The sequence below is a fragment of the Lynx rufus genome, unplaced genomic scaffold (assembly GCF_022079265.1).
Source record: "Lynx rufus isolate CCGP_SWC_20201006 ecotype Redwood Valley unplaced genomic scaffold, mLynRuf1.p SCAF_5, whole genome shotgun sequence".
Lineage (NCBI taxonomy): Eukaryota > Metazoa > Chordata > Mammalia > Carnivora > Felidae > Lynx > Lynx rufus.
In genome coordinates this window covers 90,624,021-90,640,830 of record NW_025814867.1, presented here as the reverse complement: position 1 = coordinate 90,640,830, position 16,810 = coordinate 90,624,021, and the positions used below count along the sequence as shown (strand labels likewise).

Below are 16,810 nucleotides of genomic sequence, written 5' to 3'. Positions count from 1 at the left end.
ACAAACATGCCCACACAAATGAAGCTTACATTTTAGAGGCTGGAGACAGAAAATAAACAATAGACATAATTATGCATATATCTAGGGGAAGAGTGTCTCACTTGGGCAGCAGGAACAATAGTACAATGGAAATAAAAGCATTTCAAAAAGTCTCTCAACTGAGGTAGCCAGAAAGCCATATTCTCTCTAAGCAGTGTAGATATTTCTGGGCATAACTAGTGCATTAACCTTTTGCACTCTAATGACAACATGTTCTGATGGAGTTATTTAAAACTATAGGTGCTGGAGACTTATTTTCACACCTACTAAATCGGAATCTCCAGGTAGAGACAGCCTATCTTTTGAAATACATATCCATACATGACTTCTGCTATGCTCCCCAAAGTCATGAACTCAAGTATAATAAACTTTAAAACAGAGACAGCACAGTGCTCTGGACTTGGCTCTTCTTATGCCTGGTTTTGTGGACAAATCATGCCCTAGTCAACTACTGACCCATAAATACTATCTAGTCCAGCAGTTCTCAAACCAGACTCCCCTGGCATCTCCTTAAGGGGCCAGAGGGTAGTAGCAAAGTCTCTTTCTTTCCTTTTATTATTGAAAATTTATTTATTATTTTTGATAGAGAGATAGAGAGTGAGTGAGGGAGGGGCAGAGAGAAAGGAAAACATCCCAAGCAGGCTCTGTGCTGTCAGTGCAGAGCCCGATGCGGGGCTCGAACTCACAAACTATGAGATCATGACCTGAGCCAAAACCAAGAGTTGGAGGCTTAACTGACTGAGCCACCCAAGCACCCCAACCTCTTGCTTTCAATAAACTGCTTGGCTCTTATTTAAGTTGAAGAAGAGATGTTCCTGCTTTTTTTTTTTTTTTTTTTAATTTTTTTTTTTTCAACGTTTATTTATTTTTGGGACAGAGAGAGACAGAGCATGAATGGGGGAGGGGCAGAGAGAGAGGGAGACACAGAATCGGAAACAGCCTCCAGGCTCTGAGCCATCAGCCCAGAGCCTGACGCGGGGCTCGAACTCACAGACCACGAGATCGTGACCTGGCTGAAGTCGGACGCTTAACCGACTGCGCCACCCAGGCGCCCCGAGATGTTCCTGCTTTTAAATGAAAGTTGGGGGTGCCTGGGTGGTTCAGTCGGTTAAATGTAGAACTCTTGGTTTCGGCTCAGGTCATGAGCTCACGGTTTTGTGAGTTCGAGCCGCGTGTCAGTCTCTGTGCTGGCAGTACAGAGCCAACTTGGGATTCTCTCTCAACCTCTCTCTATGCCCTCCCCCCACTCATGCTGTCTCTTTCAAAATAAATAAATAAACTTAAAAAACAAAAAAATAAATAAAAGTTGGAAAACTACAAATGCAGTTTGACATAAATGCAAATCCATGAAATTATAGAATGTATAAGCTAGAAAAGAGAAAGAACATACTAGTGAACCAGACACAAAGGTTTCTCCCCTTTTTTTTAAGTTTATTTGAGAGAGGATGGTAGAGGGGCAGAGAGAGAGAGAGAGAGAGAAAGAGAGAGAGAGAATCCCAAGAAGGCTCTGCACTGACAGTGCAGATGTGGGCCTCAAATTCACAAACTGTGAGATCTTGACCTGAGCCGAAGTCAGATGGTCAACCGATGAAACCACCCAGGTGCCCTTTATTTGTTTTTTAAAATCGTGAATCTTTCCTATTGGGTTTTGAAAAAACAAAACAAAACAAAACAAAACACACTTCTGTGTGCAGAACATGATCCTAAATGCTGACTCTTCTTTTTATCAGTATCTTCAATCTACATTTTCAATTTTTCAAAGCAAACCATTAACAGCTGCAGTCAAAGAGAAAGGATTTTGGAGAGACATTTAATGGTAGTTTTGAGCAAGACTAGAAAAAAGTGTTTTCATTTTTGTTTTGAGTAATGAAAAGAGTGGACTATGTGCATATAACTAATGTCTGTTACAGAAGGGGCGTGGCTTGGAGGGTAAGCACTATTGTAAATGCCTATGCACATGGCTCACATGCAGCTACTCCAGACAGTTACAAAAATCAAGTCCCTTTACGTATGACCCATAAGCTCCATGCAGGGAGCTTACCTCTGAATTCCTGTTGCCTAACATAATAATACTTGGCTCAGGGTAAGTGCTCAAAACATTTGTTGCTTGGGATGGAAAGAAGAAACTGTTGGTTTATTATTGGTAAATGTTTCCAGTCCAGAACATTTTCAAACACCTACCACATCCCTGGTATGATGCAGAATATAACAACCAACACAACACAGGGCTACCCTTCAAATCTAATAATAGGAAACAGTCCCATAAATGAACTCTTTCAATATAATGTGGCAAGTGCTCTGACAGAAGTGAGCAGAGGGTGATCTACAATCGCTAAAGGAAGGCTCTTGGTCCAAGCAGGGAGCTTAGGAGAGGTTTCCAATTAACCTGGTCCTTGTTGAACAAGTCACCACACTCAGTTTGGAATTTAACTAAAGGCAACTGAAAGACGTGCAATATAGAAACAAAAAACAGAGCTTTGCCTTACCTAAGAAGAGGCTTAAGTGATTCTTAATTTAAAAAAAATTTTTTTGGGGGCGCCTGGGTGGCGCAGTCGGTTAAGCGTCCGACTTCAGCCAGGTCATGATCTCGCGGTCCGTGAGTTCGAGCCCCGCGTCAGGCTCTGGGCTGATGGCTCGGAGCCTGGAGCCTGTTTCAGATTCTGTGTCTCCCTCTCTCTCTGCCCCTCCCCCGTTCATGCTCTGTCTCTCTCTGTCCCAAAAATAAATAAACGTTGAAAAAAAAAATTTAAAAAAAAAATTTTTTTTTAAACACTTATTCACCTTTGAGAGACAGAGAGAGACAGAACATGAGCAGGGCAGGGGCAGAAAGAAAAGGAGACACAGAATCTGTCAGCACAGAGCCCGACACGAGGCTTGATCCCAGGAACCATGAGATCATGACATGAGTCAAAGTTGGACACCCAAATGACTGAGCCACCCAGGCGCCCCAAGTGATTCTTAATCCTATATATATATATATGTTATACACTATATAATTATATAATATATATAATGAATGTCAACATGCTTCTCCTCAGAGAAATGCATACTATACACAATTTCACATATACTTTGAGGGAGACAATGGACCAATCCCATGTGAGAAATTCTGTTCTAGAGTATTGCTTCACAAAGAATCACAGAAGGAATATTTCCCTCTGGGGGATAGGGGTTATATGAGAAACTGCCAAGGGGGTTCCCTGACAGCAATGACAAAAAAAAAAAAAAAAAAGGAAAAATTATTTTGGAATGATTAGATCAGGGTGACCTAAACTACCAAAAATTCAGCTACAAATTGGGTGGAAAAACCAAAGGGTGAAAAAAAGGTAAATCTGTCACAAAATAGACAGAATTTTGTGTCCCCTCGCTCCCCCACAGGTTCTTAGAGAGTTGAGGTTTTCTTGCTAGTTGTGTTCAGTTACTTATAGGTAGTCAAATGTCTGAAATCAAAGTGGGCCCAAGAGGAATCTACCTTGAGTCTTGCTAGAAACAAGCGACCTGGTTAGGCTGCTAGTCCAGTGAAATTAGTAAAGGTGATTGGTGGGGTGATCCACCCTGGAGTCTAGTCCCACATCCACTTCAACAGTTGGAAAAGTCTTTAGAAATCATCTATATCCATAAAATTCTATTCTACACCATCCCTGAAAAGGGCAATCAAATATCTAATTGACCGTTAAAAAGAAAACCACCGGCCCAAGATGGAATCACTTATTCCAGGCCGTATCACCAAACCAGAGCTTACTATTTAACCTAGTTGCAGTTTCAACCTCCCCCAGAATGCAGTTTTAACTAATCGGTCAGGAATTTTCTGGTCAGCACCAGGGAGGTAATCTGTCACGTGGACCATCTCCAACCACTCCACACAAAAGGAAGTTGAGGTAATCTGCGTGATAAAACCCCATGCCATTCCCAGAAGGGAAGGTGATTTTACCTGAACCTATACTTTTACCTTTGCTAATAACTTCTTGCTCCATCTTCCTTCCTATAAAAACCTTCCATTTTGTAGCTCTCCTCTACTTGCTAGATGGGATGCTGCCTGATTTATTTAATAAAGCCAGTCAGATCTTGAAATTTACTGGGTTGAATTTTTTTAACAGCTGCTCACCACAAAATATCTGCTTTCTTGTACTTACAGAAGGTCGTAGATTCGCTTTACACAGACAGGTTTATTTTTTCTGCCAAAAATTGCTATCTTTAAGTTATCTGAAAAACTGTCATGCCTTCTCTTCTTGTACCTAAACTCAGGAGCATTAACTTTTCCCTCCAGCTGCTATCCTCTCAACTATCTTTGTCAATAGTGCTCTTGAAGCCTGACTCTAACCCTAGACACAGCCTACATGAAACCCTGCATATGGGACTGCAGCATTCCATCCTGAACACTGCACCATCCATGTAGTGTCAGTGCTTTGTTTGTTTTGGGGTTTTTTTGTTGTTTGCTCAAGCAACTGAATTACATCATGGCTAATCTTGGGCTTGCCTGCCTTTTTCTTCTGAACCGTTGCCTAGCCATATCTCTTCAGCCTTGATTTATTAATAGATCTTAGGAAAAAGCCGTGGTCCTACATTTATCCCTCTTAAACTGAATCTTGTTTAATTTCTGCCTGGTATTTCACAATGTTTAAAGCAACCTGTCTGCATGACTCCCAAATCTTACCTCCAGTCCTAATTTCTCTTCTATTTATGACTAGACCCATATTTTCACTTGCTAACAAATTATCACTACCTGGTTATTAAATCCTTACAGGTCAGACCCCAATACTAACATTTTGCGTGTATCATCTCATTTGATCCTTATGAGACTGAAGTTGGTTATACCCATTTTTTTTTTAACTTTTTTTTTTTTCAACGTTTATTTATTTTTGGGACAGAGAGAGACAGAGCATGAACGGGGGAGGGGCAGAGAGAGAGGCAGACACAGAATCGGAAACAGGCTCCAGGCTCCGAGCCATCAGCCCAGAGCCTGACGCGGGGCTTGAACTCACGGACCGCGAGATCGTGACCTGGCTGAAGTCGGACGCTTAACCGACTGCGCCACCCAGACGCCCCGGTTATACCCATTTTTGTATGTGGAAACTAAGGAATATCACTGCTCTTTTGACAGTATTATTAAAAAACATACAGACATTCTTGTCAAAACAAGTGGGAGGGGGTGCTACCGGTATTCAATGGATAGAGGTCAGGGATACAGCTCAACACAAGGAAAGGTTCTGTATCTTGTACAATTTTCATGCTGCTAAAAAACCTGATTTTAGTTTTCTGAGACTAGGACTCCAACTCCATTTCACATGTCACCAAAGGATCTTTGGCACGGTTTTAATATACACTGAGTTTTCCAGAGAAACACAATTACTAAATAAGTCGAGGGAGAATTATAGTTTGTGTTTCTGCAGTTTTATTAGGAGTTGTTCACCATTTTGAAAAACTAAGCCACCAATAGCACTGAAACTCATGGCTTTGGGCTCAGCAATATATACGCCAATATCAGTCTGTGCTTTTGTTGTCTCATCGTGGTGACTCTATGTGTGTATGTACAAATATACTTAAATTTAGCTTCATTTCAAAATGTTAAATATCAAATCTTGGAAATATTCTATGGAATTTTGTCTTAATTCTTCAAAATCGAACCTTTCCTTTGTAGGTGGGTACAAGCATCTGATTAATTCATTATGACTTCTAGTCTAGTCAGGCTTGAATAATTACATATTGAGTCACATGTTTCTGTCTAAATTCCCCTGTATTTTAGTAGCTGGGGCATTTTAATCATTTAAAAGAATCACCTGCAAATGGCATTTCAGAACAGTGGAGGGGATGCGACATCTGGCATGAGACCCCTGCTACACCATCTCTACGGCTTTCCCAGTATGCACCACACATCTCCCTGCCTTTGCTCCAGCTGGTCTCACAGCTCTCCCACGCCCCAATTCACACTTCTCTTGGAGGACCCAATGTAAATGTCACTTCTTTAAACCCTTCTACCACCCTTATACAACTTAGTCATTCTCTCTTTTGGTCTCCCTCTCAAAGAATGTTGACTCTTTGCCTCTGACCCATTCTCCTTACTGCAGCAAGAGCTATCTTTTTAAAATGTTAAGACCCCAGCACTCGTTTGCTTTGCACTTAGAATTAGCTCCAAATGCCCTCATTTGTAGGCCTGTATGACCAGGCCCCTCTCACCTCTCCTACACCTTCTAAACCCCTGCATCTCGTTGGCCAGGCTTTAGTCACAATCGCCTTCTTTTTTTCCTAAAAAGGTAAATTTTTCCCTTCTTCAAGGGTTTTGCATATGCTACTCACTCTGCTTAGAAAGCTCCTGACCCTCCCTTCACATGGCTAGCCTCTCATCTTTTATTTATTTTAACATTTTATTTTTTGAGAGACACAGAGAGACAGAGCATGAGCAGTGGAGGGGCAGAGAGAGAGGGAGACAGAGTCCAAAGCAGGCTCCAGGCTCTGAGCTGTCAGCATAGAGCTTGAAGTGGGGCTTAAACTCACAAACTATGAGATCATGAGCTGAGCTGAAGTCGGACGCCACCCAGGCACCCCATAGCTTCTCATGTTTTAGGAATCACCTTACATATCACCTCCTTGGAGAAAGCTTCCCAACTTACCCTATGTAAAGTAAGTCCCTCTCCCATTTGGGCCCATTTTGTTTACTTCATAACACTTAGGACAACTGGCTATTACTGGTTAAACTTGTCTATCTCCTCCACCAGAATATGAGCTCCCTGAAAAAAGGGGACCAGGGCTGTAGGACGAATATATAACCACTCACTTTTTTACAGTTATTTTCTATCTTTTTACCACTTATTTACCTCAATAGCTCCAGCAACTGACAAGAGTCCACAGCACATAGCAGAGTTTATATCTAGTTTCCGCATTTATGTATCCTCAGCTTTGGCACTTTTGGGTTTTACTGGCTGAACACTTACTATTCTGTTTTGTTCTGGAATTTTTTTCCTTGGGCAAATATAGATCTGGTGGGTATGGTCCTAGTATTCCTTGATCATCCCAGGCCAATGCCCAAATCTAAGCAATTCTAACACACAGCAACTAACTATAGTCATTTGGGACAGCCTCACATAGAACGTAGCAAGCTCCCTCATGGTCTGCAATGTCAGAAAAGGGACATTGTGGATCACAGTGTGCATCGGGGTTGGCCTTGGTTTCTGGGGTAAATGGAATGTGGTACCCATTCAAAATGATGGCATACTGGTTTTAGAAATGGTCTACTTAATTACATACCTGATTTGACTACTTCATTATATCATTTAGCATAGTCACTGAGCATTAAGATACCAAATATATGTTGCTTTATTATAAATTACTTCCTTTAAAATTCTCCATTATGTCATAGGTTAGGTACTTTAATAATTTTTTTTTAATTACATGTGTAGTTAATGGTATCATCTACACACTGTATTTCAGGATCATAAAAGGAATGCAAATACTGAGAGAGTTGAAAATCAGGGCCACACCACATCTACTCAAATCAACAAATACTGACTGATAACATGGGATATGCTAATCAAGGAGGGAGACTCAAAAAAAATGTGAGACATAAACATCTCTGTTATTGTGTTGAGAACTTTACAATCTAGTTGGAGACATCAACCTGAAACAACAACATCAATAAATTATTCAAAAAAAAAAAAAGCCACACGCAGTTTCTATCACTACCACATGATGGTACAATAAATTAAGAGGTCAAGGATAGTTGAAATTTGGGGGCCTGGGTGCTTCAGTTGGTTAAACATCTGACTCTTGATTTTGGCTCAGGTCATGACCTCGCAGTTAATGAGTTCAAGCCCCACATCGGGCTCTCCACTGACAGCACAGAGCCTGCCTGGGATTCTCTCTCTCTGCCCCTCCCCTGCTCATGCTCGCTCTCTCTCTCTCTCTCTCCCTCTCAAAATAAATAAACACACTTTGATAAAAAAAAAAAAAAAATTAAGTGCCAAGGGAGCCAAGTCCTTTACTTTATTCAAGTTGGCATCTCCAATGCCTAATATAAGTGAGTCCAACAAATGCTCAAAAATTGCTGGAGTTACTGATCTAGGTAAGTAGATCTAATTTTTTTTAATGTTTATTTATTTTGAGAGAGACTGCAAGTCGGGGCAGACAGAGGATCTAAAGTAGGCTCCATGCTGATAGCAGAAAATCCAATACAGGGCTCGAACCCACAAACTGAGATATCATGACTTGAGCTGAAGTTGGACGCTTAACCGACTGAGCCACCCAGGCGCCCCAGTAACTAGATCTATTTTTATGCTGAACCTGAGTAATTCCTAAACCTGTTTCAATTAACAAGTTATATAATTATTACAGAGTCAAACACCATTTTACAAGTAACCAAATCTTCCATAATTTTAGTTTTAACCAAAGAACTGAAGAACACTAATTAGATGCTTAAAGTATAGAATAGTGGCTTTTTTTAGTCTACTATGTAAACTGATCACTGAAAGATAATTCATTCCTAAATTGTTTTGTTCTAAAAGATGGTATATTTTGAGTGGGGTGTTCTCAGAGCCCAGATTCAGTATCAACTAGCTGGTGTAAGCTCTAGGCTCTGAGAACACCTCCAAGTATTTGTTCTTATACCTATACCATGGCGATGGTTGACTTGAGTCCATCTGTGACATAAAAAGTTGTCTCATTCTATTAATTCTCTGTGCTTAGATCAAGAATATAGAAAAGCTGATTACACAAGAGTTTTATGCCTGAAAAGAAGAAAGAAGTCCAATATTGGTCAAAACAACAAAAATAAAACTAAAACAATACTAAATATCAAAACTATATAAAACTTACAAAGGATAAATACTTCAATTTAAAATTTAAACAGCCCCTTAAAAGGACATTATAAATTAGCAAGCACTTAAGGGTCTTTTTTCCTTAGGAAAATTACCTTAGGTAACATAAACAGAAAAGAGATAGTTAACTCTACCCACAGATAGGCTTGGATAAATTCTTACATTCCAATTTGCCTCATCAGAAAGCATCACTGGCCATCAAACCCCTTTAATCATTACTAAACCACCTGGCTATATTTCAACCTACTCTATGTTACAAAGTCCAAGACAGGTTGGAACTAATTTTCCATGTATTGCACTTTGGGATTCTGTGTCCTGGTGACTTCACATGGCTCCTGACCCTCAGCAGCAGCCAATCTGAAACACAACATAAAATGGAGTCTATTTGGGAAAACTTCTCGGGGCAAAATCCTTTCGCTATATGTTTTTTGTTTGTTTTTTAGAGAAAGAGAGAGAAAGAGAGCACAAACAGGGGAGAGGGCAGAGGGAGAGAGAGAGAATCTTAAGTAGGCTCCACACTTAGCACAGAGCCCGATTCAGGGCTTGATCCCAAGACCCTGGGATCTCAACCTGAGCTGAAATCAAGAGTGGGCCACTTCAGGTGGCTGGGTGGTTCAGTTGGTTAAGCATCCAACTTCAGTTCAGGCCACAATCTCACGGTTTGTGGGTTTGAGCCCCATGTCGGGCTCTGTGCTGACAGCTCAGAGCCTTGAGCCTGCTCCGGATTCTGTGTCTCCCTCGCTCTCTGCCTCTCCCTCACTCACGTTCTGTCTCTCAAAAATAAATAAAATGTTAAAGAAAAAAAAAAAAGAGTGGGCAACTCAACTGAGCCACCCAGGCACCCCGTATGTTGATTCTTAATAGCTTCAATTATGATGATACTTACTGATAATTACAAAAGGTAACACCTGTCATTCTTACCTAATAAGTGAGAGAGAAAGAAATTTTATGCGGTAATGTCACAAATTCCCTATCTTTCTTAAGAAGTAGAGAAAAAAATATTCCAAATAAAGTTTTACTTAGATTACTTAATGACATGATATATAACTAAAAAATAGCGGGGCTAATTTCATTTGCCATACATGAAAGTCACTTAAGTGTCAAAATCGTAATTGTTGGCCACTTTAAAGCTATAGGATATTTTCCAATCATATCAGTATATTTACCAGTGCATTTATCAGTGTATGTATTATATATTTATCAGTGGATAATTTTAATTTGTGGGGAAAAAAAGGGTTAATAGATGGAAACTTCAGAATCTATGAGTAAAAACTTATAAAACTAGAAGGCTGAAGAGAGCTAAGAATTTCTCATCAAGATTGACAAATGCTACAATTGATTAGAAGCCACAGAAAATTTGACAAAGGTGAAACTAGGGGTATAAATTAAAACATCCCCTGAAAGATGCTAAAACCAAAGAACAATCAAAACAAGAAATGGTTAGAGTAGGAAAAAAAAATAGTCTTCTGTAATCATTCAAATACCTATTACATATGCAGCACTATATTACCAGTTTGGGGGAATAAAAAGTTATAGAACATACATAGTCCCTGCTCCCAAAGAGCTGATATTGTTAGAGGAACAAGACACAAACATTCTATGTCATATAAATAACAATCCAAATAAAATATATAGGAATGAAGGCAAGGGATGGATGGCTGTAGGTACAGTGGTTGAGAGGCTTCATAGCCAAGACTGAATCTGAGCCAGGCCCTAAAAAGTAGAAGTTTAATAGGCAGAAACTGAGAAGAGAATAAGCAGAGGTCAGAAAATGACACAGAACACAGTGGTCCAGCACTCAATGAGGAGACAACAGGGACATATGCATAGGAGACAGGTCATATCAGTCACACTAGAGGGTCTTAAATGCTATCCTTACACAATTTTAAGTCATAAAATGTTTGTGAACATGATTAATATATTTCTATATTTAATCTGGAGCATGACTTGGAATGTATTTTCAGGAGAAATTGCTTTAGAATCGATGAGACGAGAAGTCAGAAGTGGAGGAATGAAGAATAATACCAGAAGTAATATTGTAAATCAGAAGTTCTTAAGGTGGTCCACACACCCCTTGGAAGTCACTGAGACTATTTCAAAGGATTTTTGAGGTTGAAATTATGCTCATAATACTTTTAAGATGTTATTTGCTTATTTCACTGTGTTGACATTTGCATTGACAGCACACACACAAAAAAATGGTGAATAAAACTGCTGGTGTCAAACAGTGGAACCAAAATGTACTACCAGCACTATATTCTTTTGTTTTTAAGACAACTTTATTGAGGTATAATTGCTGCATAATAAACAGCATATATTTCAAGTGTACAATCTGAGGAGTTTTTACATATATGTACATATTGAGAAACCACTGCTACAATCAAGATGACAAATATTTTGACAAGTTTCCCTGTGACCTTTAGTAACCCATCTATCTCTACTCCCTTGTTCTTGATTTTTTTCGATCACTATAAATTTATTTGCAAGTGCTACAATTTTATAAAAATGGAATCATATAGTAAGTATTCCTTTTTCATGCTAACACTATCCAAAAGCAAACCAAGCAAAGTAGACTTCAGATCAAGGAAAAACCCAGGAGAAAGAGGATCATTTCATGATAATAAAAGATCAATCCATTAAAGAGGACATAGTAATTCTAAATGCATATGAACCTAATAACAGTTTCAGAATACATGATGCAAAAACTGACCAACCTAAACTGAAAAACAAACATATACACAACCATAGTTGAGAATTTCCATACCTCTCTCCATATAATGGGCAGAATAAGTGTATAGAAAATCAGTAAGCACACAGGAGACTTAAACAATCAATGTGATACAATTGATATTTATAAAACACATTAATAGCAGAATACACATTATTTTCAAGTGCACCTGGAACATTAGTCAAGAATGACTATATTATGGGCAGTAAAAAGTAAATTTCAAAGGACTAAACTCACACCAAATATGTTCTCTGACCAAAATGGATTTAAATTAGAAATCAACAACAGAAAGATAATCCTCAAATATTTAGAAACTAAACATTACACTTTTAAATAATCCATAAGTCAAACAATACATCAAAAGGGAAATTAGAAAATATCTGAACAGAATGAAAATCATTTTTAGAAACTGTTATCATGAAACAAATGAGGTTGAGAGTTTTTTTTTTTTTTAAGTTTATTTATTTTGAGAGAGAGAGAGTGTGTGTGCACACATGCAGGGGACTGGCAAAGAGAGAGATGGAGAAAGAGAATCCCAAGCAGGCTTCATACTGTCAGCACCGAGCTCAGCACAGGGGTACTCAATTCCAAGAACCATGAGATGATTACCTGAGCCAAAATCAAGAATTGGACGCTCCACCGACTTTATAAACTACCCAGGTGCCACAATACCACTCTTCTTATAACATTTAAAAAATTACTGAATATAGTTATTTTCTTTTTTTTTTTTAAGTTTATTTTGAGAGAGAGAGAGAGAGAGAGAGAGAGAGCAGGAGGGGGAAGGGGCAGAAAGAGAGGGAGAGAGAGAATCCCAAGCAGGCTCCATGCTGTCAGTGCAGAGCCCAACATAGGGCTGAATCCTATGAACCATGAGGACATGATCTGAGCAGAGATCAAGAGTTTGGACGCGTAACTGACTAAGCCACCCAGGTGTCTCTTGAATATAGTTATTTTTATAAAAATGTTATTATATTCTCATATAATTATTTTAAGTGAATTAATAAAGATTTTTAAAACTTACCCATAAAATTTTTTTTTTTAACGTTTGTTTCTTTTCAGGAGAGAAAGAGAGAGACAGAGCACAAGCGGGGGCGGGGGGGGGGGGTTGCGGCAGAGAGAGAAAGGGAGACACAGAATCTGAAATAGGCTCCAGGCTCTGAGCTGTCAGCACAGAGCCCGACACGGGGCTTGAACTCACAAGCTGTGTGATCATGACCTGAGCCAAAGTCGGACACTTAACCGACTGAGCCACCCAGGCACCCCTAAATTTACCCATTTTAATGTTTAACTACCCACCATTTTATGACAGATGGAAGAAAACTTGAAATAGTAAGTTGTAAGACTCAGTGACTGAATGAATTAGAGTGGTAAAAGGAAAACAACTTAGGTACCTGGGATGTAAGAAGACCTGGTGTTCAAAAATTTCTGAGATAAAAAATGATATAATCATTATGAACTTGGTTGTTCATAGCAGATTTGCCTATTTTGATCCAGAGAATTAATCCCCATAATGGGAGCTGACAAAAACTCACTGAACTAAAAACATCAGGTTTTATACTATAAGGGCTCAATTAGAATTCCAGCATACAACCAAAAGGCCTTTTATATCCACACTTAATGGACAAGACACATGTCTGCCCAGTGCTGTCATGCCTGGGCTGAGGTAGAACAATTGATGGGGTCAGATGAGAGATTCACGCAAGGCAGAGTGAGCCCAGACTCAGCAGAACAGAAGTCCTTACCCCTGTCTACAGGGTCCTTAAGAACTAAGTGTATTCAGACCCTGTGTATGCATACACTGCAACAGTTAAAGCTTGGAGGACAAACTGCTTGGGTTACTCTTTTTTTAGCTGTAGAATTTCAGAAAAGGTTGAATTTTTGTGCCTCTTTTTTTCTTAAAACAGGGATAATTATTATATCATAGGGTTACTGTGATGGTTACAAATGTAAAGCACTTAGAAAAACACCAGGTACAAGAAGTACTTGATAAATACTGCCATTACACAGTGTTTTACCTGAAATATGGAGCAAAAAGTAGTAGTCTAATCTACAGGGTGGGTGAGAGTACAAGAAATATAATAAAAGACTCTAAAAGTTAACTACAATATCTAAATGTTCCAGGGTTAAAGATCCATAAAGTGATCACAGATAATTCTATAAGGAAAAAAATTACCTCAAAATTATCATTTAAAAATGAATAAATAGTAGATTTGGGATAGACTTAGGATTCAGAAAGTATCTACTGAATATTTTCAAAGCTGATGCATTTCTTTCATAGTAATGAGAATAAAAATATATCCTCAACTAACAATTATGAGACAAGTGATAGTTTTCCTTTTTTTATAAAAAGCAAAATTTAAGTAAGCACTTTAAAAAAAACTTTAGCTTTAACTATGTAAACCCCAGCATCTACACCTTGACTCAAAGTGAAAAAGAAACATATAAGCTGAATGGAAAACTAACACGTGATGGGGATAAGGAGTGCACTTGTCATGATGAGCACTGGATGATGTATGGAAGTGCTGAATCACTATATTGTACACCTGAAACAAATATTACACCGTATATTAACTACACTTGAATTTAAATACAAACTAAAAAAAAGAAAAGAAAAAAAAAAAAAGAAGAGTCTAAGGACTATCAGCCTATTTGAGAGGCAAGTCCTGATGGTGATGGTCAGGAAGAGAGGAGTCCAAGGAGTTGGGTGGGGGCAGAGGGGGGTTATGACAGCCTGCAGTGATGGCAAAATACCTCTCTGGATAAAGGACTAGTGGCAGGATAAAGGACTCTGGAGCCCTGACCTGATTGTGGGCAAGGCAGAGTCATCCAAGCAGCTTCCTGGAACTACTCCCAATCCTGCCTCATGCCTAAGAAAAACACAGAAACCAGAACAGAGAATTTGCGAAATTACCCCACAAAATAAGCTAGCAGTTGGAGGTAGAAATCATTTAAAAGAGGATATGGTAGTCTGCAAACTCTGCTGTCAGTTATGTCAACACCTGACAAAGAATTTCCACATTCTTAACTTCCGCAAGCACTGCCATGCTTCTGCAGGACTTCTGCACTCAAATAGCAGGAGCACTCTGCCTCAGGCCATAAACCTGACTAAGCCCCCCCCCACCCCCCAGCAGGCCAGGATGGTGGCAGCAGCAGCCTGGAATGCTTCCAGGATTTCAGCAACGCTTCTTCATGTAATAATCGGTGCTGTACTTCCATCTGCCTCGCTAACAGAATAAAAACGTCTATGTAGGTCAGGAGGAAATGAAGTTCTATACACAATCTAGGCTTCTATATACTCCAAACCAACTCAGGCACTGTTTAAAGGCAAATGAGAGGGTGTGTGAGAAGTCCGGCGAGTAGGAAAATAGTGACAAGGCTGCTCATCCGTGGGAGCCAAACATTATACTTTTCCTGAGCAAATCTTTTAGCCTGAGTGGATAAAATGCTTAAGACTCACAGTGACTACTTTTGAGAGAAAAAGACAGTGAAGGAAAAAAGTACCAGAGAGATTCTAATTTGTGATCTTTTCACAAGAGTAAATTATTACAATGATTGAAAGGAATGTATTGACTTACCTCGAAAATATCTGTCTTGTCATCAAATAGGCTGACAAAATATTTATAGTCAGCATAAGCCCAGAATTTGGAATGATCATAATCTCTAAAAGGTCCGGAAAGAGGAGACTGGTCACAGTTCCAGGTCAGAAACTCTTCAAGTGTAGCTTCTACATAACCACATGTAGTTTCAAACTGAGGAACTGCAATGTAAGAGAGCCCAACATTAAATGTATACTGAACACTGTTTCCAAATATTGTTGCTTTTTTAAAATGAAGACAGTATGAAACAATTAAAAATTAATTTTGTGCTTGTGATATAATTAGAACCATTTACAGTACTCACAATATCATGGTTTAACATAAAGGTGAAAAACAAGATTTTAATGTTAAGATTTTTAAAGACTACACTTAGTATAGCCTGATTTAGTAATCCAGTGGTATACTTTAGATTATTAATTTTCCAAGACCTTTTCAGGGGTCTGTGAGGTCTAAACTATTTTCACAATAATACTCTGACATTTTTCATTCTCATTCTCTCACAAGTGTATGGTGGAGTTTTCTAGAAGCTTAGTCGATGTCACTACAGAGATAGCTAGTGGAATACGTGTTTATGTTTTTGTATTTTTAAAACGTCTCAGTTTTAATTTATAATATGGTAAGCATCACTAGATATAATCCACATTGGCAAAAGCTCATTGGGGAACTCAATAATTTATTTTAAAGGTATGGCATTTATTGTTTTTCCAAATATTACAAAAGATATGGAATGCTTCGTGAAGTTGCATCATCCTTGTGCAGGAGTCATGCCAATCTTCTCTGCACTGGAGAACTCAACAAAGGGAGTTGGCAAAGGGTCCTGAAGCCAAAAAGTTTGAGAACTACTTCCTCAGATTAAAAAGGAAAAAAGGCAATAACAAAAAACAGTCTTTTGAAAATTTTCTGACTTTATACATAGCTCCTCAGAATTATTAAGTGGCCAATGGCAGATTTAATGTCTGTTCATTTATTCATTAACTCATTTATTTCAGAATCATTTATTAAGTTCCTAATTTGTAATTAGCACTGTGCTCAGGCTTGCATAAAAGAGATAGGTAATACTCTTGAGTTGATAATATATTCAGACAAATATAAAGCTTTAACCAGAATAATAGGAAATTTGGGGCATGACATAATTAAATGCCAATTTTGTGTCATAGTCACATAGGAAAAAGCAAAGACCCAGAGAAGAGAGTTGGTGAGGAAACCTTAGAGAGAAGACAATTGTCTGTCCATTTATGGATGTTGGACTCATTTATACAAGAACTATTCTTCTAAATAGTGAAAAATGAATTTTTTTTGTAACAAGCAGAACATTTTTTTAAAGTGTTATTTGTTATTTATTTTGAGAGCGAGCACTCAAGTCAGCATGAGCAGGTGAGGGGCAGAGAGAGGGAGAGACAGAATCTTAAGCAGGCTCCATGCTGTCGGCACAGAGCCCCACATGGGGCTTGAACCCACGAACTGAGATCATGACCTTAGCCAAAATCAAGAGTCGGAGGTTTAACCGACTGAGCCACCCATGTGCCCCAACAAGCAGAATATTTCAAATGCGTGTTGGGAAGTTAATATTCAAGAAACCTGATTATGATCAGCATGAAATCCTTTCAAGAGATATAGATCTACTATGTGTAAATCAGTTA

At 38.8% G+C, this 16,810-nt stretch overlaps 1 protein-coding gene and 1 pseudogene across 3 annotated transcripts in view; both read right to left on the bottom strand.

Moving 5' to 3' along the window:
* Positions 1-16,810, bottom strand: part of HSPBAP1 (HSPB1 associated protein 1) — a 59,801-nt gene that overhangs the window by 19,524 nt on the left and 23,467 nt on the right. For all 3 annotated transcript variants that reach the window (XM_047098881.1, XM_047098879.1, XM_047098880.1), the window contains exon 3: positions 15,150-15,331. In XM_047098881.1, the coding sequence (XP_046954837.1) occupies positions 15,150-15,331 (182 nt within the window). The remainder of the gene's footprint in view (positions 1-15,149; positions 15,332-16,810) is intronic.
* On the bottom strand, positions 15,887-15,976 carry LOC124527405 (uncharacterized; annotated as a pseudogene).